Source organism: Choristoneura fumiferana, chromosome 20 (genome assembly GCF_025370935.1).
Source record: "Choristoneura fumiferana chromosome 20, NRCan_CFum_1, whole genome shotgun sequence".
NCBI classification, from domain to species: domain Eukaryota; kingdom Metazoa; phylum Arthropoda; class Insecta; order Lepidoptera; family Tortricidae; genus Choristoneura; species Choristoneura fumiferana.
This window is the reverse complement of record NC_133491.1, coordinates 13847570-13872152: the sequence shown is the minus strand read 5'-3', so window position 1 is coordinate 13872152 and position 24583 is coordinate 13847570. Positions and strand designations below refer to the sequence as shown.

The following is a 24583-nucleotide window of genomic DNA, read 5'->3' as shown; positions in this document are numbered from 1 at the left end:
TATGGGACGAGCAGACAAATTAAAAATGGAGTTACGAGAAACGGAACTAAAAACAGAAGTAATAAACGAGACGACGATAAGGTGGTTCGAAGAAAAGCCAGAGGAACAAATTAACGTATATATTTGCAAACATCATGAAATGGGAATATTTAAATTATTGTTGGTTATAATTGGGTCAAATATGGTAAAAGATTTTAGTTGCAAGTCAAAAAATTTAAAATTTCTCAATTGCACTTGGACTGTACCAGAATTTGCTCCGTATGTTTCAGTGTTCGTTATGGAAGATGCTAACCCTGTTCTTAAGTCGAAAAACGAGCCATATTGCTTGTTTCCAGTAAATGAAAGGAATACTACTTTTAATTTTCTTGTGAATACTTGTTACTCAAACACTTGCACTAATCAAACATATGCCATTAACCACTACTCCGTTTTAAAACCTAACCCACCAGAGAGCATAACACTGACAATAGCATCAATGATGTCTTTGCAAAGCGTATACTTGGAATGGTCGATTCCGGATAACTTAACACAATTTATAACAGAAGGATTTGATTCAAGAGTAGAATATTGGTATTCTGGCATTGACTATCGTCAAGTAAATACATCAATTATTAACCAGATTAGTCCTTCTACGTTTCAACTGGAATTCAAACAGCCTTGTGCAAGAACAGATTACGTAGTAAGAATATCTATTAGACCCAAAGAAGCTGTAGAAGAAGAATTTTGGTCAGATTACGAATATATCGACTTTTCAACTTCACATGGTTTTGATTTAGGAAGTAATACTATAATTGATCCTTCTTGCACAATATGTTCTAACACTCAAATCTTAGACTACGAAATGTACCTGCTAAGACGTAAAATAAAGGAAGAACAGATGGATTTAAAAGAGAAAATTAATGAGCTAAAAACCAAAGCAGATCTGATTTAAAAAAAAAAACTTAAGAAATTAGTAGATTATAACTAGCCCGATTTAATTTACATTTTAAATAGACAATACTTATAATACCATCTAAGTTTCTTTGTTCATTTATCGGACGCGGGGAATATCTCTTTATTTGTAGACACTTCGAATTTGAATTGACGCACAAAGTCGTATACTTTATATTTGAAAAGATAATTCCTAATTTATTGAATCAGGCGTTACTTTGCGTAGGTCCATATCAATGAACTAAAATAATTTCTTTGCTCACTTTGCTTTTTCTAACATCTGGTAGCATGGTGTACGGTTGTGTTGCTCTGAAGATGAGCTCTGGTTGAGTTCGAAACGCGTCAGTGTAGTGTGGTGGTGGTGATGCATGGGATTGTGTGATTTGTGTGTTCTTACAGTGTGGAGGTGGAGGAACTGCATTAACACGCATATTTTGCATAAGCTTAGCTATCGTAAGGTCGCGGGTGAGCAAAGAAATTCTTTTAGTTCAAGATAACTCCTGACTGATTGTGCCGTCATTCCCACTTTTTGTGCTGTTCCTTAAATATCTAAATAAAAAAAAAAACAAAATGTATTTTTTCTTGTAAACAAAGATCGGTACTAAATTTACTAATAATACATAGTTAATCATTTATGTTAGTTTTATTTTTAATTAGTCCATAGGTAGTGATACATGGTACCGATATTGCATATGTGTAAGGGATTCACTCAATAAAACAAAAATAATATATTTCCACCGGTTTCCAGCAACTCTCACGATGTCGTCAGTACATTTGAAATTTACCACCACCTTTATGATGTCGGTAAACATTGTGACAACCCTGCGAAGCAATGAGGGCTATCGCCTATGAATTCGCCACTAGAGGCGCTAGTGTGGCGTGAGGTCTTCGAAATGTCAAATCTCATAGTTTTTGGGTGAGCTACGCGGGTTTATTTATAATTAGAATAATTTTGTGAATATTTTGCAATATCTGAAATTAATTATGGCAAATATGCGTTCCGGATGTCTGTGTTTTGAGACAGTTTTGTCTTTCGGAAACCTTTGTCCTCCCTTTTTTCCGAACAAAACGGGGACTATGCAACACTGTGGCATGCTCGATATTTTTATGGTATGGTTTTAAGGTGTATTAAATATGATTTTAATCTAAACTTTGTTTTCACGCCCGTAATAACAGACTTTGAAAGCCATACTTAAAAACCTCACGCAACAGTGCGCCATCTAGTGAGACAAAAAACGATAGCCCTCATTCAATCATCATATCAGCCGTAGGACGTCCACTGTTGGCCATAGGCCTCCCCCAAAGACCTCCAGTTGCCTCGGTTGGAAGCGGCTTGCGTCCACCGTGAACCCGCGGCTTTAACCAGGTCATCCATTCATCAGGATTCATTAATATTTCTAGAAATTACCCCTTGCTTACAAAGAAACATATCTATAAATATAACAGGATAATTACTATATAAAAGTAAGTAGGTATTTGGAACTTACGCTTCTGAAAACTTGTACCTACTGAAGTACTAAGCAAAGATCTTGTTCAGACAGGTTTGCTTGCTTCACCTACATACAAGCAATACTCGTAGATATTAATGTGCGTGTAAAATCATATTGCAATAGAGAAATCTATTAAAATTGATATGTTTTACACTCTTCATAATAAAATGTTGATAGCAAACTCTCGCTCCTTTTCTCCATTTGACAAACGACTTTATATCAGAACTACATGGTTTAATTTCGCAACAAAATACAAAGGTAGAAATAATTAGGAGCGCATAATTTATATTATTGTTTATTTATTTCACATAGTTTATGATGGTTGGTTGAATTGAGATATGTTTATTAACGCGGCCGGATGGCAAAGTGTCGTAAGCGAGAATTTATAGGTTTTAGTTTAATTGAAAATACGGCCGAGAGGAGCCTTATGGTGTTCGGTGATTGTGTGCATGCTTTGGCAGTGTTCATACGAATAATAAAACGTATCCATTCATTGTTAGGTCCATTTTTTAATTTTATCGATTTCGCAAAAATGTCCTAAGAGAAAACTTAACCTTTAATTATAGTTAAAATGAGTATCAGTATTTTTTTCTTCAAAATTCCAATTACCACTTTTTAGTATTTTGGTATTACAATTTTTAGCGTTATACGCTCTCGTGAGTCATAATTTCTGATAATTACAAAATTAAGATGAACGCTTCCATCCCTGATGAAGGTTTTTCGCAAAAGTCGAAACTCGCTGAAATACTAAATAACGCTTCACAAGTTTTTTTGAACTGATTTAGGTAGTTTTTTTTTCAGTACCTATTGTTTTATTTTATAAAATGTGTAGGTAATGCCAGTATTTCTGTGGGTTTACCAACTGAAACGAAACGACAATCCATATTTCTGTCTTACGGCCTTCTAGCATATAAAGCTCTACCTAGTAATATATGTCTCAATTAAAACCAGGTTCGAACTCACGCGCGGTGGGGGTTTTGAAACGATTTAAACTGCGCCTGCTTTGAATGTACAATATGATTCAGAAAATAATTTAGTAAGTACTTTAGATGATTAAATGCATGTTGATTTTAAAAAGTCCATGAGTTAAATTTTAATCAATTTTCGAATTCTAAAAGTTGTTATAATTTTGTATGTCTTGGTGGATTATTATAAACTAATATTATACTTATAAAGATGTTCCATTTGTTTGTAATGGATAAAATCAAAAATATCACATTAGCACGGAAAACAGATGGCTGTTGGGGCCGCAAAGTTCTCGAGTGGAGACCGCGGATCAGCAAGTGCAGCTTAAAACGTCCACCAATAAGATGGACGGATGACCTGGTTAAAGCTGCTGGTTAAAGGTGGGTACAAGCCGCTGGCAACCGAAGCAACTGGAGGTCTATGGGGGAGACCTATGTCCAACCGTGGAACGTCTTATGGCTGAAATGATGATGATGATGATGATGGAAGATGATGGAATATCTTAAAAAAATATCTTTAATTAACCGAAAGCATTAATCAAAGCGTAACTATGATATACTATCCCAGGAACATGGAAAATTCCCACGGGATGCAGAAAAATTTACAAGCAACAGCTATTGTACCATTTTAAGGGTTCCGTACAAAAAAGTAACTTTTATAGCATCACTCGTGCGTCTGTCTGTCTGTCCGTCCGTCAGTCACAGCCAACTTGCTCCGAATCTACTGGACCAAATCAGGTGAAAAGTAAATAGGTATTTTTTTAAATAAGGGTCATTTTTCGCGTGACAAATTAGGTAATTAAAAAAAAGTTTTGCAAACCTTTACAAACTGTTATGTGTCATATATGTCATATATCAAATGAAAGGGCTCGTTATGAGGATCTCGAATAACAGTAGATTATAGGAAATCCTATAAAAATTCAATCAATTGAAAATAAAGTGGTAAGCTCAATGAAATTATGTTCATTTACGGAAAATAGTTCACTAAATCACCACTAGATAGCGCTAGTAGTAGTTAACTCGCGTCTTATCGCGTGATATTTTGTATTAATTTAAAAAGCACCGTTAAAATATAACACACAATATAATAATACAAAAGTAGATGCAAACATTTGACTTTGGCATTGTACGGTACGGAACCCTCTACGCGAATTCAACTCGCTTTTGGCCGGTTTTTTGAGTCGATCCAACCATTGGACTGGGTCAAAATTAGCTTGTAATATTTAAGGCCAACAGACAAATACACTACTAAAAAGCCATTCATGGCTAGGCTGTTAGCCATATAAAGCCTGCTCCATTGCACATTTGACAAATCAAAGCCTGATACGATCAAACTGGACCGTAAATAAAAGGCGGTAAGTCAATATTTCACAAAATCGCGTCCGTTCGTCTCCTAAAAAAAGTTAACGCATTTTGACTACCGTACAGATGTTAAGCACTTAATGGAATGGAAAATACTACGGTTTAGTAACTCTATACCTTTAACACCTCGAAACAACTTTAGACTAAAAATGAACTGTAACGTCTTGAGTGTGGAGTCAAGTTTGAGTGGCGCGGTGGTATTAATCAGTGCAATGCATTCTCATTTTATCCCTTTTAACGTTATGGTCGGTTTTCGCTTAGCTGGAATATAAAGGTTTGCTACTGTGCGGGATCAATTTACATGTACTTTTAAGTTTGATAGCTGAATTTTACTCTCAGATTATAAATGCGGTGTTCGGGGAATTGATTTAAAAGATAGCTGATATTTAGGACAAATATCAAATAGGGATTTGACGTGATACTTAGAAGGTTACACAGCCATTTTTGTAAAGGTATTTTTGTAAATATTCGCATCAAAGTTTTGTCAACTCCGAAAAAAAAATTAAAAAATGTCTTAAGACAATTTAGCAATTGACCTAGTTCCAAACCTGTGTTCCAAACTATGCAAAGCCTTCATGTACGGTCGGTTCCCTGACTTATGAATCCACTTTTTCCATACCAGTTGCTAAGAAATGTAGATACTTATGTTAGGGCACCGACTGTACAATGGGTGCTCTTCCTTTTCAGTGCTTCACAGAGGGAACGTGGTCGTCGGAAAATCAGTAGTGAACCATCGTTAGTGGGCGGATGACGGATGCAATTTCCCTACTTCAAAATCATGTCGAACGATATACGTAATATGGATATCATTGGTTTAAAAAAGTGAACATAATTGAAAAATAGTTTATTGTAGTAAATAATCGTATTTTTTTCTATGTTACGTAATTATATTCAGTGCATTATTCCTTTTATAGTTCACTATCCGCTTATGTGAGAAAAATGACCTCTTTACATCTACAGATGATATGAGAGGTTGCATATTCGTAAAATTATCCATTATTAGGAACATTATCACCATCACTCAAATTTCTATAATTTTTTATACAAAAATATTAATCGAAGTTTAATAAAAGTCTTATCCATCTTATGCTTTCATCGCAATATTATTGCATCCATCATCCGCCCTTTAAACATCATGACAAAATAAGAGATGTGTCACTAAACTTGAATCACCAAACAATATAGAAATTGCATCCTAAAAATTTATTATAATCACTGGAAAATAATATTGTTCATCAAATAATTGAACTGAAATTTAACGATAACGATATGAATGAAACAACAACAACAATAACAAATATTCGGTTCTGGGGGTGACTGAGTGTCGCAGTTCTACCTAATACTCCTCGCTTCGCTCGTCGTCGTACCTAACCAGACCTGCCTTAGTAGAATAGGTAGAAGCATCGAATTAAGGAACTGATCTATTTATTAGGTGACAGATCTATTATTTTGGTGATCGAATTTTGATGATCAAACTATAATTTAGGATACAGGTTGACATTAATTTGATGACTCCTACTTAGAGACAGATTTGATTAATTTAATGACCGATATATTTCTTAGGGATAGACATAATAATTAGGGTATCGCAGTTTAGTGACAGATCTAAATTTAAGTGACAGAAAATATAGTTCCCTTTTTTATATGATAGGGAGCCAACGAGCAGGCGGGTTACCTGATGGAAAGCAATCACCGGCACCAATGGACATCTTAACATTAAATTAATAATTAAAAGTACCTGGGCGACCGAGCTTTTGAAACGAAACTTTTGAAACGTTGGAAAATGAATCATCTGCGAAAAATATACTTGGTGAAAAACTAGGATCCCATACGAGCATAAAGCGGATATAGTACGAGTAACATACTTACTAAAGTGCCACGCCGTTTAACATTGGCAACGCCATGCCGTAGTGATGGTGGCCAGGCCCTAAGTCCAGAAGCACCGGTAGCGGGCCGCGAACAATAAAGCACGGGATATCGCGAGCCGCGTCGTACGTCACACCGCCTCGCTGCGCACGCGCAGGGAACGGAATAGAGACTTTCACTTTAATAAACTTAATTCCATTTTAATAAATGTTTGGGTTTACGAGTAATCCAAGTTCAGGTATTTGGATGTATCTTGTGTTTGATGTTATAGCGCTGAATATGATGTATTTACATGCAGATAATATTCGCAAGTAAGTACCTAACTTACGTATGAAAATACACAAGATAAAATGTAACTGACGCCAAAAAGTCATGTAAATATTTTTTCACCAAAGTTTGAAGTATCTCTTAGCACAAGTCAGCAGAAATTGACCTTTAGTCATCTTGTTTATAAATGTACCTATTGTTTGTTAATTTTTAAAGATTTTTATCTGTACACAAATAATGTCAAAAATGTTCATGCTTATGAAGCAGATCATAGTGTAGTTATATTTATAAATTGTTAACTGTATTCTCACAATAAACGTATATCATTTTTATTTGAAATAATATTTACCTGGCATAAAATAATTAAGAATACTAAGACTTTTTAAAACTATAACTTTTCATAATCTGACAACTCCATCAATCTCTTTGTTCCGTAAGTAGCAGATAAGAAAGCGTCGGCGATACCAAGGAGCAATATTTATCCAATTAAATTAACCCAAGGGCCCATTGTAGGCTGTAATAGGTTTACTTGTCTCGGCCAAAGGGTGAACTTTATCTTAATTTGAAACTTAAGGTCGATTAAAAGTTTGTGAATTGTAAAGTGTATATAGTATTGCATTATACAATTCAAAAACTTCCTGTTATTATTTAGTTATATTGGTTTTAAGATTCCATAGGTACCACAGTAATCAAAAACGGAAAATACATATTTTTTACAAACATAACTTGGCGTGATCACTAGTATATAGAATAAGCATCCATAAACTGAGTTTATCGATATAGGAACTCCCTAACTGTCATAAAATGTTGCCCCTTGGTTTCCTATAATGATGTTGATGCCTTCCTCACTCACTGCCACAAAGTTTACTTTTTATAAAGACTACGGGTATCTAGATAAAGCTCGCAACAGCTCCGAGCTTATTTTTATTGAACAAAAGCGCCGCTAAGTTCTCGGAAGCCGTGATTCAGTTAATAAAACGTATTTAGTTTTTTCTAGAGCTTTTTGCTCTGATTGTAATGAAAGTTTAGTGAACTCTTAGCACGCTAGGCTGTTACTTTATATTGGTAACATCTACTCATATACCCCCTATAACTTACTGAACGACTAACAGAAAAGTAATGCACAATGCTAAACCACTGCAGCTAAAGACTTTAGATTAGGCGCTAGTATTCCTTGAGAAGGGGTTCATTTTGACTGCCATAATTTTATAAGCCATAATGTAATCTTTGTCATAATTTTTGTTAGTCATAATTTTTTTTCCCACTGAAACCGTACATTTTTCATAGATTTATTAATGGTCATCCTGAAGAATTCTATAGGTTAGGTTAGGTTTGTTTTATGACAATCCTGAAAAATAAACGGTTTTAAAGAACAATCAAACATTACATTATGACAAACCAGTCGATATAGACCCAGCATAGATTGGTTTGACCCATAGTCTCTCAAGAGGATCTTATTTTCAAACCTGGTCTTGTATAACTGAGTTGAGTTGAGTACGATGTCGTCAGTCCATCTGGTGGGAGGCCTAGTGCGGGGGCATTTCTCCCGCTGATTAAGTATCTTTGATATTCCTCAAGGGGGTTTGAAACTATGATCCTATTGAGAGACCATGGGTCAATCCAATCTGAGCTACAACGGCTCTCATACAAAATATAAGTTGCAAGTTATAAATAAAAGTTTGTGAAAAGGTCGAAATCTGGGCCCTGTGCAACAAAAGTCACAAGTCAATTCGAAAAAATTGTTAAGTTTCTCTTAGTAAAATGTTACAATTATGTCGAATTTGTATAAGTTGTATGGTAAGTACCAAACCCAACTATGATCATCGGAAACACTCCTACAATGACGGACGACCCGAATATGTGTGCTGACACTATGGACTACCAATGACTGGAGATGGGCTACGCTATTTGAACTCGGGTGCAGTTAATATAAGAGACCCGATGTGGGTCTTTTTCAGAAATTCGCAATTTTACGCGATAATTGCAAAAAAATCACAACAAATCTCAAAAGTTATTTTTTTATGAAATAGCTGGCAAACGAGCATGCGGGTCACTTGATGGTAAGCGATCACCGCCATCCATTAATTATAGGGTGCGCATTGCTATCCAACTTGATAACGCGGTTAGTATGATAGGAAATTTTGCGCCCACGGCAGCTCAGGCGTTTTACTTCACTTAAGGCTATAGATAATGAGAAAATCATAAAAAAATCTCTACACTGGATTATACAATCAGTAAAAAATCTAGGTATATCATACGAAATGGTCATTCTTTTGAAACTATTATTTATTTTGAAATGTTCCCAAATAAACATAGTGAAATAAACAGATTACAGGACAAATTCATAGCCGAACGATGTCAAGCTAAACTCCATTATTTCCCTAAGCGTGAGTTTCACGGTAGTTTCATAATCAAACACAAACAGTGACAGAATTTGTTTAGTGAAATGAAAAGCTGAAATCGACTCCAGTCGTAGGTGCTGCACGGCGCCGACAATGATAGTAATTACCTAATGATAAGACATTTGAACGTTGCCCGCAGAGCGGGTAGGCTTAATATGAAGTACGGTGCGCAGGAGCAGCCGAAATATACAAAATTAATATGCTAGTGTCTTAAAAAATCTAATTACTTACCTACTTCATCGGTTAGTTACATAATATGAAAAAAATAATGTTTTTTTTTCTTTTGACAATCGATGTTATGCAGTTTAAAAAAATATACTCATATTTACCTATATTTTGGTAAAATATTACATAGCTCAGAATAAAAATTTATACAGGTTAAATAATGAGCAATTATTATTGCATAAAAATATGTTTGCAATGATTTAAAATATTTTGTTGTTGTAAATATATGCTGTTGTTGTTTAATTTTTATGAATTCAAAAATTATATCAAGATATAGCCAGTTAAACTTACGCGTGACATCGTGCCCCGAGCTTTGACGCTCTTCATCTTTGTAATTTTTGTTTGATTGTCAAAATAAAAAACTATAAGGGTTCCGTTTTTGCCATTTTGGCTACGAAACCCTAAAGATACATATCCAATACCTATGTCTCATAGTACCTGTGTACCCAATAGTGCCTGACGGAATAAATAAAATATTTTTTTTAACCAGGAAACTCAATTGTTGCTTATAAAAAAAAAAAAAAGCCTACTGAATATAATAATTTTCCAAATTTCATGTTACTGTATAATCACAATATTATAAAACGGTTCCAACAATTTGCTGAACTTGACTATTTTTATTCAATTTGTTACTAGCGTTTAGCTCCAAATAACATAATAGCGATGTTTCGACCATTTTCACTATAATTGTAGGTAATGGCACAATTACAGCAACACCGTTGTATAATTTGGCTGCTGACCGTACCGACTTCTCGGAACAGATTCCGAAACATTCGTTTGATGCCGTATAATAAGAGTCAATTATGAATTTACTTTTGTACTATAAATATTGTTATATTTGTTGGGTTTAAAAATATTAAATTGGAACGATAATCGGCTTCGGTTTAATCATCATCATCATCATTGAAAACCTCCATTGTTGGGTCTCCATTTAGGGCCTTCGCTAGCTGACCTGATTTGCACGGAGCGGGTTGTATGAGCAGCGTTAACTGTACGCGTCGCGTGCGACGGATTGTGACCTGCCTACGAAACTCGAAGTCCCTCGCGGTCCCTCTGACACTTATACTATTTAATACGAGAGCCAGAGGAACGGCACGATACGAACTTCGAGTTTCGAGTTTCATAGTAGCCCCGCTGCACCCGCGCCAGCTAGCGTAGACCCTTATAACGCCATAGTGAACAACAACTTGCTTATTATAACTGTAACTTCCCGAATATAAAATCTGCCAGATCATGAAATTCCGTAAACTGCTTTAACTTTGCCCTCTGGCCCCAACATTGCCTGATTCGATTTAGAGTCGATAACTTAGCACCCTTTAGGTTTTAAAACTTTTATCCCCCCTAATAATAATTCCCGTGTAGATAAAAGTTTAAAACCTATAAGAGTGCTAAGTTATCGACTCTAAATCAACTCGGGCAATGTTAGGGCCAGAGGGCAAAGTTGAAGCAGTTTACGGTTCCTTGACATATCATGAAACGTCCGGAAGACGAACTGGCGGTAAGACTCCAACAAGATGGAGCGACGACCTGGTTAAGATCGCGGGATCGCGTTGGATGCGGAAAGCATAAGACCGGTCTGAGTGGAGAGCCTTGGGGGACGCCTATGTCCAGCAGTGGACGTCCTTCGGCTGACTTGATGACCGGTTACCCTTTGATCCGTGCCCGATTTTGAATAGAAAGGACCCGTCTCTAGCTGGGTGTCGTAAAAGGCATTTTCATCACTTAAGCTCTGAAAGTAGGTTGCATTTAACTTGAAATCCGTGTTGCAAATTCGATTTACATCTTTAGGGATGTAAGTAAATTTAAAAATCGAATGGTACTCTTTTGTATTCACGAACTAGTAAACAAGGAGATTGTAATGCGTAATACTTACCCCCAAACCTCCATGCTGGCATAATGCTGCTGGCCAGTGCTGGCTGAATGTGCCAAAGTCAAAGAGCGCGAGCCATTAAAAAAAACCAAAGGAGGTCTGGCGCGATAAATTTTCTTCCGCTCCGTTACAAATTGCGTATATATTTATAATAACGGTTTTTCTTTATTTCCTCGCATTTGTGATGAAAAGTAGAGTGTTCAACTCGAGTGTAAATGATCAATTACACCCGAGAACTATAAGCACCCTCGCTCGCTTTGATCGCTTGTGCGCCTAAATATCTTGGGTGTAATTGATCACTTACAACCCTTGTTTATCAATCTACTATTAAAGGACCTGATGTGAAAGTGGGCAGCCGCTCTCTATTGCATCTACGACTAGTACCTACTACTATGAATTCTAGTAGCCGCATGGTCTAACCCACGGGCGCTCGCGAATGCATTCACCGCTATGTCGTAGATTCACCGTCTCTTTCTACCCACTCCCTACACCATGTGAGAGAAGGAAATAGGGAAAGCTAGACGCGAAGTTCGTTAGACAGTAAGGCCTCTGGCTCCAGCTCTGCGGTGTAGAAGGCAAGGAAAAATCACCACACTTAAGAAAGTTGTCTTGACTTGAAGCTTCACTAATATTTTCCACCGAGGAGGACCACAACTACTCCTGTGAAGAGTGAAGCGACACTTTCCTTTACTCTTTCTGTCGTGTCGGGCACGATGCTTCTTAGTTATTTCGGATTTCTATGGATGGCGCTAACTTACCACCTAGTGTTCTTTAACTATGGTACTCAGTATTAACAAAAAACTGTCCAGTTTCATTTATTAGAAATCACGAATAACTTTCATAATGACTCATGAATGTCAATCAAAATCGTTGATTCTAATTACAATTACAGAATCATCATCTTAGTAAAAGCGGGTCTTAAAATCGCGAGTCATTAAAATTTTAATAACAGCAATTTTATAAAATGAAATATCCTATGTTATTTCTTATAAATAACATCAGCTACCTGCCAGTGAAAGTCCCGTCGAAATTGTTTCTGCTGTTAAGGAGATTATTACCTGGAACAAACAGACAAATAAATAAAATCTATTTAAAAGATGTTTTGTTATTATAAAGTGTCGCATATATTTTTATATACAAACAGTTAAATGTTGTTATTTTGATACTACATATTAGACACATTTGGCCATCCAGTCGATTAAAAAAAAATCGATTTACCTAGTACAGTCAAGGGCATAAATATCTACAATTCAGCCATAACGTCAAATATATGTATACATCGACCTTATGTTTGGTGGCATAAAGGTGTATAGATATTTTTGACGTCTTGGTAACGTATATATATTTATGTCGTTGACGTATATATAGATTTATTGTAACGACGGGTTTTGATTTACCTGTAAGGGTGGTTTTACAGTGTCGCTTACGCCAGCACGGTTGGTAAGCGTCGCGGGCCACGAGCTTTGCGTCTCTTGGATCGTGGAGCGGACAGAACGCTAAACTATTATATGTAACGACATTATAATAGTTTAGCGTTCGGTCCGCTTGATCGTTTACATAGTTTTACGGGCCGAGCTTACCAGCCGCGTTGGCGTATCCCGAGCTGTAAAAACAGGGTCTCCAGATGAGTCCCCAAAATATTGTATAGATGTCTCCATTTTGTTACGAAAATTATTATGAAAAAATCGTAACAAAACGGACACATCCATACAATATTTTTTATTTTATTTTATTTATTTGGGACATCAACAGCAATACAGTACATTATAATAGGACTTAGGTACTAAACAGAAAGCCAATAACAGATGTCCACAGAAATTTCGGGACACATCTGGAGATCCTATTTTTTCAGCTCAAAATCATGGACTGAGTCTACCTGCCAAATTTTGTTGAAATCGGAGAGATAAAGTCAGGGTACAACGGTAGATAGAAATGCTTTGACAAAAAATAAATGTTTAAGTAAAAAAATATAGACTGAGCGGCAAAAAATCTGACCCTCAAATAGCATAGGTGATTTTGTATGTAGAGTGGGCCAAATTCTGTGCCACTGAGTACAGTTCAATTCACAAGAGCTGGCTACAAATGGATTGAACGAGTGAATGAACGTATCTGTGTGCTACCTATTTGAATACACTTATAAAAAGTAAGTGACATTACTTTCGTTCAATCTATTCGTGCCAGCTCTTGTGAATTATTATTAGTTTTTTTTGGTTTATTTTTGTAAGTTTTGCTGTATATGTGTGTCTACTGTGTTAGTGAATAAATGTCTTCTTTCTTTCTTTCAAATATTTGCAGTTACATCCAAGCTAAACATTTATGTTAACAGAAACTGCAGTACAAAAAACAATGCATGCCAGCTGAGCTGCACCAAGACCAAAGAAACAGAGAAAGTCAGCTGAAGCGCGACGATCAACACTGATATTTTCATAATTATGCTGCGGGATAGTTAAAATAAGCTATTAGTATTCTAGGGCACCAGGAAGTTTCTGGTCTTAATTGGTAGATATGTTTAAACTACTTTAAACACGCTTTTGTACCTACGTTGCTCGGAAAAAGTTTGTGCACTACAATAGCAATAACTAAAATACAAGTTTTTTGTTTCATCGTCTAATTTACTTAAAAGATGTATGCATGTCAAATATAATATATACCTTTAAACGAGAAATACTTGTATATAAAAAGAATCTCGGCATCGGCTCCAATGATTTCGATTAAATTTGGTATGAAAGGTTTTCGGTGATGACAAATCGATTTAGCTTAGTATTATCTCTGGGAAAACGCTTATAAGAGCCAATCAACTATTTCACCGACACTTTGGGCGTCTCCTGCGTTACCAAATTGTCTCTGGCGTTACCAAAAATCGTACTTCCAACAAGATATTTCACGGTTTAATAGGTTGAACTTACGTAGGACGGCATGTATTCATGTACACCATCTATTAAATTATAGAAAAGACATGTTTACTCACAAAAATCTGCAATTGTTTGAAAAATGTCGCAGGCAGATTAGTGTCGGGTGGTGTCGGTAAAAAAGTTGATTGGCCCATAATCGAGTTTTAGCCCGAGCAAAGCTCGGTCACCCAGGTGCTGTCAAGTTAAACCGACTACTGGGGGTGGGTAAAATTCCACTTTATACTTATTCTTAACGTTGCTTTCTTTTGTCTTCATTAAAATTACATAAAACATTAATGCCGAATTTCATGCCTCTAAACCTAGCGGTTGAAGTTTTAGGATATTAACCAGTCTGTGGGACTACCGGGATATAAAATACAATGGCTCTTTATTGAACATCAAAATATACCTAGTAAGTAATACATAATATAGTAAATTATTAAGTGACAATTGTTTTTACAGCATAAACGATTTTGACTGCATAAATTCTAAGATTAGACATGAAAAATTAATTTGTATAGTTTTAAGAAATTGCAATTTAATGTTTTTATTTTATTTGTATTGATTATTTTTTATTTCCATGACCATTTTATTATTGTGTAATTAATTATTACCTCTTATATTTATTACTTCACCGTCTTTGTCGATTGCAATTGTTTTTTTTGTACAAAAAATAATTTACATACATATTAGTAAGAATTGACGTGATGATTGTAACGATATTTATTACCGCGACTATACCTGTTTCCTGTTTTGCTTATTAAATGGTGCTCAATAAAGTACTATTATATAACATCGTATTGTACTGACATTTAAAAGGACCACCTACTTACACAAACTATTTGTAATTTCAACCGACTCGAATACAGAATCTATCGATTGTTACGTTAACGATTATTCAGTAATATCGTAACGTGTGTTACGACGATTATGATTATTAATGTAGGTACATAAATACTCGGGCAGTTAGCCCACACACAGTTCAGCATTAAAGTCTAAAAGTACAAAAAATATCCTCTGATTACTGGCAGATGCTTGGCTAAATGTCAAACGTTGTCAGAATGTCCGGTTAATTTTTGTAATGTATCCAGTGCAGCTTTTAAATTAAGTATGCTTAATTAATTTGGTTTGGTTGTTATTTTAATTACTTATGGTGTGACAGTGTAGTATACTATAGTTCATAAAAAAAAACTAGTGTTTACTTGTGGCTTTGCACACGTAAACCAATTGAATTGCTATCTGGCATTTTATTAAATTACCACTACGGAATTCTCAAAAATTGCATAATGTCATGTTTCATTTAACGTTGCACTTAAAACAATTGTCGCAACAACTTATCGCAATTTTACAGTCAGTAATTTTTTTGGCAAAGTAATTATTTAGTCAAATGTATCGTTTGGCATAACGTACTCTTCCCAAAATATTGCATTGCTTAATAACCAACTTTTCTGAACGCAGTTCTAACCTAACCTACTTTTCTGATAGCAGTTCGTTTCTGCGGGGACGCAGTTCTAACCTAACCTAACCTACTTTTCTGGTAGCAGTTGGTTTCTGAGGTTGGTTCGTGTGCGAAATGTCATTTTGAACAAACATTCTTTTGGAATATAATATTAGCGAAAAGAAAACATTTGCTTAATAAACGTCTTATGCCAAATGATAATTTGACCAAATGAATAAAATGCGAAATGTAAATAATATGCTAAGGATTCGTTTGGGAAATAAAACTACTGCGATAAGTTTTTTGGGAAGTGAAATTTGGCGAAAAATATTTTGCCGAAACGGCAGTACACCGACGGACCTATGTCTTCCCGTGGCTATCGTAAAAGGTGACTAAGGTACCTGATCTAAGAGTGGGCAGTGCTATTGCCAACTACGAACTCCGGTCTCCAGCTCTGCGGTGTGGAAGGCTAGGGGATACCACCACACTGTTTGCCCAAGAAATTGGTCATGAAATAAAAGTTCACTACTGATCCTTAACCGGCGATCACGACCACTCTGTCAAGAGTGTAGCCATATAAAAGGGAAAGAAAAAAAATTTTTTTTGTCATATAACAACATCTATGTAAAATAAAACAGCGCTGCAGGCGTCTAATGCATCAGCATAATGCTGAGTCAGCGGCCGTTTCTCTTATATAATATGTCAGTAACAAATTACACTAAAAGTACCTGGGCGACCGAGCTTTATTCGGGCTAAAACTCGAAAATACTTTGCGTTTTCCTGGGAAAACGCTTACCAGATCTCTGGAGATAAGACCAAGCTGACCAAGCTAGATCGATTTGTCATCCCCGAAAACCCTTAAGCTACATACTCAATTTCATCTAAATCGTAGGAGTCATTTCCGAGCTTCTGATTATTTTAATAATACACAAGAATTGCTCGTTTGAAGGTATTAGATAGATAGATAAGTAACTATTTTAGTGGAAGTTAAAATCACTTTTATTTATTAGTGCCCGGTGCTTTGTTATGGAAAACTATTAAAAAACCGGCCAATGCGAGTTGGAGCCGCACGCGCACATCAAGGGTGCCGTACAATATAGCGCAGAAGTATTATTTTATTCAGCATAAAATCTGAACAAAAGCTAACTGACTACCTGTCATAAAAGTCATAATGTATTACCGTTGACACGACCAATCACAAAAGATATACATACATAACATTTTACGTTAGGCTGAATCACGATCCTTTTAATTTTGTAATTAAATAATTGATTACATATTAACTTATATTTCAAAATTATATAAACCGAACAGTCTCCTCATGTGTGTAATGTCTCCACATCGACATTGGCAAAATACATCTTGCTAAAACAGCAAGGGTGAAGTGAAGTGAAGGGTGGGTGCCTCATGGACGTACCAGGACAGTAACGCATGGGACTGGTAACCTGTTAAAGAAGTGCCCTGCAAGCTTGTAATTTAAATTAGTCCAAGGTGTGTGCAGTGCGTGTAAACAAAACACATAATTACCTAGCAGGCTATTCAAATAATAGCTGTTCTGTACCTATTATGCAAAAAAGTCATGAATTTATCAAAGTCTATCGTTTCTTATCTTGAAAAACAGTAAAAAGTAACTAACTTACAATTATAAAGAACTTGATAACTCGACATACATAATTATAATAGCATTTTCAAACTGTGTTCTTTACTTACGTTGAATACAAACACATCTCAATATTTACGGTCTTGTTCCTGGAGCTTAAAGAAGTTAAATGAAGCAATAATAATTATAGTAAACAACTGACTTATTAGCTATTGAAATTTCTTATCTTTTTCTGACGTTACGGTCTCTTCAGTGAAGCATCAGATCGGCAAAGCGGTACTGTACCCGACCAGTTAAACGTGACCCGCGCGTTTACCGTTTCAATCTACTTTTGTTTGTCGTTTTGTTCCGTCATCTGTCCGAGGGGGCTCAACTTAAAATGGTCAAGTTTACTGAGCTATTTTTAAACAGTTTTTGCAATTAGCCCCAGACCTAATTGGCGTTAAAAAAATATTAATGGACACACTTTATTTTATCAAGAAAATGGTACACATTAAGTTAATTTTTATTGCCTTTATTACCTAACCTTATTCTGATATATCGTCACAAAAAAATGTCTTACGTAAGATGCAGGTTGCCTTTTTTATTAATATATTTTTAATTGCAATAATGTTCTAAATATAGTACGCTGGTAGTTCGGTTTTGAGCTAGCAACACCTTAAATAGTACCTATTCGCACGTTCCTGGCCCTATACCGAAGTGCAAAACTCGAATTTCGTATGTTGCCGTCCCGTTGACGCTTGTGTCATTTAATACGCGAGTGAAAGGGACGGTGCGATACGAACTTCGAGTTTCGAGTTTCGTAGTAGCGCCTCTGACGCTACACTATGAAATAAATCTAGAAGCAGCAACATAAATAAAAGCTTTTTCGTGTTTACTATTTGGGGCTCCATCTGATTACAGTTAGAGAACTATCATCAGCTGTCAAAGTTTTACAGAAAATACGCACACGGTGTTAAAGCTAAGTGACATAAAGATTTATTTAATACCTATTTAGTTTTTTTTTACATGATAAATATTTAATTTTAAGTCAAACGCAAGTCCAGATACAAAAAGTAAAAGAAACAACGTAAAAAAATATAATTTTAAAGGTTAGATAACAATATAATTGATTTACACACAATTTATTACAAATAGGTAAGTACGTAATTTTTTACAAAAGCAAAGAAAAATAAAACTAAAACTAATTTATTCTATGCCAAAAAAACTATATTTACAAAGACCTGTAATCAGTTATTATTCGTCAAAGGAATAATGAAAAAAATACGATAACTTTTCTATCTCAACAAAGTTAGAAACAAAAATTACCGGAAATAGCCGGTTTACAGTAACTATGCGAGTAACTAAAAAACTAAACCATTATGTGAACGGTCGCAACCTCGTGGGAGACGCAATTATTTTCCAATTTTAATCAAAAATATCGCCTTTCACTTCCACTTAAGTATTTAAATGTCAATCTCTAGGCGGCGGACACTTCGCCTTAAGTTTCTCACTACTTCAAACCATTCTCAACTTTATACCTAAAACTAAAAGCACATTATAAGTTAAGCAACAATGTTTGATCTGAAACGATTTGGCTTCGTATGATTAATGCGTTGTTCTTACTAAACTTCAATTGTTTTAACTCGTCTTAGCGCTGTATTGTAATTAGAACTCTATTGCACTAAATTTAGAGTTGATTTCCTGGTGTGATCGTCGACTAAAGTAAACAAAAGTAAAGAATTAGAAAGTAATACAAGAAATTGATAAAAATATCATTAGATTGCAATAAACGTGTAAGTATATCCAATGAGAGATCGGTACGCAAGAATATAACCACAGATAGATAATTGAATAGACAAAGCAAGTTCGAAATATAAAAATACTCAATTTAATTCAATTTTTCGATTAAGAATGAACTTCAAAATTAAAAATAGTAGTAAAGAATACCCTGCCCTTCTATTGCAATGTGCTTATTAGCCAGTCGATTGAAATCAGTATTTGTATTTTCGCGCCATATGTATATTTTATAACGATAACTTTTGCTTTTCTACTTCGCTAACGTTATTTTAAATGTTTTACATAATATTACATTGCCGAGAAAAAACAACGGGTCACTTTCCATACAGTGTTGTGCGAAAAGTATCCTGTTATTTACATACATGTAAAGAAAAATAGAAACAAATTATCATAAAATTATGTCAACTCAGCATAATGCCGGCCTATGTCTATAGCGTCCTTTTTATAACACAATGTAATATTATTTCATAATAAAATTAATTATTTAAATATACTCAGCGGCACTAAATTTGGCCCACCCTTCATACAAAATTACCGATTCTGCATACATTTGAGGGCCAGATTTTTTGCCACTCAGTATATTAATCATCGTCAGCCAGAGGACGTCCACTGTTGAACAAAACCCCCCACTTAGAATGGCACAACGAACGACAACTCGCCACTTGCATCCATCGCTGTCCGGCAACTCTTGCGACCGTCAATCCACCTAAAAGGAGCATGCATAGCTAAAGCCTTATCAAATATAGACGAGGTCATTCATTATTCTTATGCATACTGTAACTTGTCTTGTGCATAGCCTCGTAATAGAAAGGTAATTGGGTTTACATGCGTATTACCAGGCGCGGCTCACTCCTCGATTTTATTTTCCGCGACAAGAATATGTCTGGGGCCCCCTAGAGTGTGCTATTCCACTACGCATGCCGCTTGCGAGTGAATAGGAGTTGTGCGATGGACAGAGAAGCACGATTCTTATACCTCAACGTCACTTTTGTACGGCAGTGAGGCTTCTGTACTTTACTTATTCTTTGGTAGGTATAACACATAATATCGATGAGCACTTTGTTTATCTAGATTATTTATGTCTGTGGTCACAGCTAAGTACTCTTTCTCTTAAGTAAATACAATTACATATAGCATTAGAAGTTGTTTCGGTACAGCTTTATGTATCATTTTATGTGATCGTTTGTAGCTAATAAAGTATTAGGTACCTGCAATCGTGTGAAAGAATAGATATAATCAGTCAACGTCACGGCACAATGGGTAAAAAGTTCATTATTTTTAAAGTCATATGTATTATTGCAAATCCGTAACGATCATTATGCGATAGAAATGTCATTATGTGAAAAGCTAACGGCTTTACTTCGACAAAAAATAATGGCGAAGCGGTGGGGTTTTCTCTGTACATTGCATGTTTTAGCAGGTTACCAATTTATGGCGAGCGACTTGGCCGCGTATTGAAATTGAAGGAATGTTGACGTCTCTTGATGAGAGCTACAACATAGATGTCGCTAGTGTCGCTGCTGAAGTGACTAAGAAAAAAGCAGGCTGAAATGTGTGGTGCATGGGAGAAATTTGTGTCTAGACTCCTGTCCAGTGGTGGTGTAGGGTTATGGCACACAGCACGGAATGCTGAGGACCTGGGTTCGATTCCCAGCGCTGGTCTCTTTTTCTGTGCATCCATGTTTCAGTTTGTACATATTTTCGTTGTATCGTTTGCATGTCATTAAACAATAGTCCATAATACAACATATCTGTCAACTCATCAGGGTCTTTGCCCACTATGTTTTGTAAACGCGCCGTCGACGTTTTAACGTCTTATGGGACAACCTGTATACCTAGCTTTTTAGCCCAACAAAAAAAAACAAGATCGATGAAAAAATACTGTGTACGGACAATCTAGTAAACAAGCATAGTTGTACGTATGTTTGTAAATAACGGTACAACTGCAGTTCTCTCATAAAAACGATGCATCTCCGAGCAGTAGCCGCGACGTCCACTGAGACTTTGTTTCAAACACTAGAGGGTTGACTGTTGCATTAAAATCCCGGATTTTATCTATTTAATGAGGTTCTCCGTGTTATGAGCATTTATTTATCTGCTGAGCTGGCAACGTTGCGTTTTTGTTAGTTTTTCTCGTTTATCCCATAAAAAATTTAATGAAAATTAAAAATGTGGTCTGATAAAACTCTTCTTAATAATAGAAGTTAATGTGTATACTCCAATAATTATTCGCGATAGACTTGTACATTCTTTAAAAACAAATTAATGTTTTACTAACGGTTTTTAAAGGAAATAATTATTGGAGTAGACACATTAACTATATATTAAGTATTCGTTGAGCAAATCAACTACAGGAAAGAAACAGGCAATGCAAGTAACGAAATCCAAAGTCACTCCTTTAAAACAAAACTTATTTTTCAAAATGGTAATTTTTACGCGAAGGTAAAGTAAAGTAAAGTAAAGAAGGTAAAGTAAAGTAAAATAGTATTTAAGGTTCTGTACCCGAATTTTTCAAACGGTACGGAAACCTATTGCAGTCACTCACATTCCGTCCGTCGTTAGTCAGTTTTTTTTTGAGGAAAGAGGGGGGGAGCTCTACTAAAACTGGATTTTCAAAAATACCTACAATTTCGATTCGCATTTGGCCATTTTTTATATTACTTAAGCAATAAAGGATGTTACCAAACGAATGTGTGTGAGAGATGGGTAGAAGGCGGAACTGGGATGGAGAGACAAAATGGCGTACGGTGTACTTTATTTAAATAAATAGGCTATTATTAAAAAAAACATTTTTCCTACTTCTGCCAATATCCCACAAATATAATACAGAAATGTTCACATAAAACATTCTCTGTTATTTATCTGTGAAATGATATTTTTACTGTCAATCACTAGTACAATAGACTTAACTATCAGGAATCTAGACATAAATCACACAATCTAGACACTTATTAGCGTGATTCAACAGATTGTAATCAACTTTGCTGAAAGGCAATAAATAATATTTTATAGCTAGATTCTTCAAGCCTCAAATTTACTATTCAGAATCGTAAAAAAACTAATAACATACATTGTTAAAGTTAGCTAAAACAGTCACTCAAATGCTTTAAATTAAACAGTCGTATGTCAAGTCAAATTAAATCACAGATATAATAAAAGTAAATAGTAAAGAAACGTCACGTGAGTTGTAAATAACTACGAGGCGCACATATGGCTAAAAATACTATATTCTAATGGATCATTCCAGACTCACAATGTAGCTAAAAATGGTTCCCTGCCTTTTCCCAACTCACGTTTCCCAAATGTTTCATTTGCCAACTCTGTATTTTCTCTGAAACTATATTTTTTCGGAAGTTTCAAAAAACAAACCTAACCTAACCTACTGTGTTTTATGAAAGCAAAAGAAAATTCACTGAGAAAAAATTTTGACTTCGGAGAAAATTGACAGTTGGGAAATTAAATATTATTATATATATTTCTGCGAAAAGGCCCGCCACAAAATATTTTTGAAAATTAAAAAAATCAAAATACGTGTTCATTATTTTCTGCTACGTAATCCAATTGACGGGATAATTAGTTTTTCTTAGAAAAGTAGCCCATTAGACACAAAATAAGACAAAAAATTTCCAACTGACATCCACTTCTTACAACGTTTTCCATGTAATTCACGGAACAACAGGTAACAGTGTTGTATGTAAATCTGCCATCCATATAGAGAAACAAATAGGTTTACGCTATGTTACTGCTTTTCTACGTTTGACAGCTTTCTACTTTATGAAGTTACTTTTTCTCGCTCAGTGTCCATGCCACAGATATAGATTACACTAGATGACGCAAACACCTTAATCTGTATGAAAACCAACCGTGTCACTTTCTTATATCTACTATGACGTCTCAAGAGCGAATTAGCGATGTGAATTCCCCGATGTCCGCGCAAAATCGATTCAAATGCGCCGCCCGTCCGCGCCGTGGGGCTCGAGTCAGTCACTAGTCATGATTAGTCAGTTAGCGGTCAGTCTTTGTATGGGGCCAACCCCAACGTTTGGTCGGGGTTCGGACACGCGAAGTAGATGCATTTGCGTAATCTAGTGTAATCTATATCTGTGGTCCATGCTAATAAGTTAGCTCAGACTTCGTTTTTATTTAATTAATTGCACAGAACTAATAACAAGAAAAATGGAAATTTTATCGTGTATATTTTCTTACACAGTCGAAGTGGTTATTTTTTCACCTCTTGCGCTATCAAACTCAAATTCAAATCATTTATTCAGTAAATAGGCCGCAGTGGGCACTTTTACACGTCATTTTTTAAACTGCCAGCGCTTTCGGAAAGACCATCATTGCCAAGAAGAATGCGCCGCAAGAAACTTACTCTATCGCTAACCATACGCTTATTATCATGTTTTCAATTGAACGGTACTCACCAAGAAAATGTAATCTAAGCATGGGGCAGCGTGTCCAGCCAAGTTCAAAGAAAAAGGAACAGCCGATGCAGCCGTGTGTATATTTACACGAACCATTTAGAGCTAAGTACCTTTGACTCCTACACGACTCAAAACTTATTTATTTAATCTACATTTTAAAAAAGCTGCATAGCATTTGGCACAATTATTCAAGCCTTTTTGCTTGTCTACCAGAGCACTTATCGACTCTACCTAAAAGATATCGATAAATTATTATCGTAAAATAATAATCGTAATTTCTCTTATAAAGACATTTATTATATTAGCACTACAATATGTTTTGAATATGAAATTAAATTATTATATTAAAAATAGTTAACTATTCATTATTTTTATTGCATAATGCATATTTATGTGTTTTTCACATTTCCAACTGCTCAAAAGTTAATTGGAAGAGATCGCTCTTTAATGATAAAACCGTCTATTGTTGACCTGTACTTTTAATCTTTTTTTAACATGTTGTGTATCGATATATCGATATTGAATATCGGAAGTCGATAAATGAGAAGTCACTATGATAGATCAAAAATGCCGCCAAAATTCCGGGCTCTGCTAATAACCTTCGTATGTAAGCGTTGTGGTTTCAAATTATGCTAATAATTTTTAGACCGCTTTCTAGCATCTGATGGAGCTGAACTTACCAAAGTTGCGCTTGCACGTGACGCTGTGCAAGCGCTGGGACAGTGGCCTTATTAGACATTATTACTCTCTCCATGTAAGTTTTGGTACAGTTATAGTTTAGGTATTATTATGTCACGAACAATGCTATGACAAATAAGGATTTATATATATTTTAAGTTTAAATTACATTTAAAACGTGAAAAAGTGTCTACCCGAGCGCAACTCATTGCAGAGAAATGTTAAATAATAAATCATTTGTATTTCAATGACTTTTGACTTTTTCATAAAATAAGATTCAAGAAAATTTATGTTTATACCGTACTAACCAAACCGTAAATCTCGTAAATTACGCTGTCTTTAGCAAACAGAGAAACAAACTAGTGCATTTTATTGAAAAAAAGTTTAATCATAACC

At 35.4% G+C, this 24583-nt stretch overlaps 2 protein-coding genes across 2 annotated transcripts in view; one reads left to right on the top strand and one right to left on the bottom strand.

Moving 5' to 3' along the window:
* Window positions 1–1659, top strand: LOC141439138 (uncharacterized; the record flags this gene model as incomplete). The annotated part of the gene is given in 1 exon segment (XM_074103291.1): window positions 1–1659. A coding segment is annotated over 1 exon segment (931 nt), but the record flags the coding sequence as incomplete, so codon positions are not given.
* ss (aryl hydrocarbon receptor spineless) overlaps window positions 1–24583 on the bottom strand; it is a gene marked incomplete at its 3' end in the record, with an annotated part of 196535 nt that overhangs the window by 154033 nt on the left and 17919 nt on the right.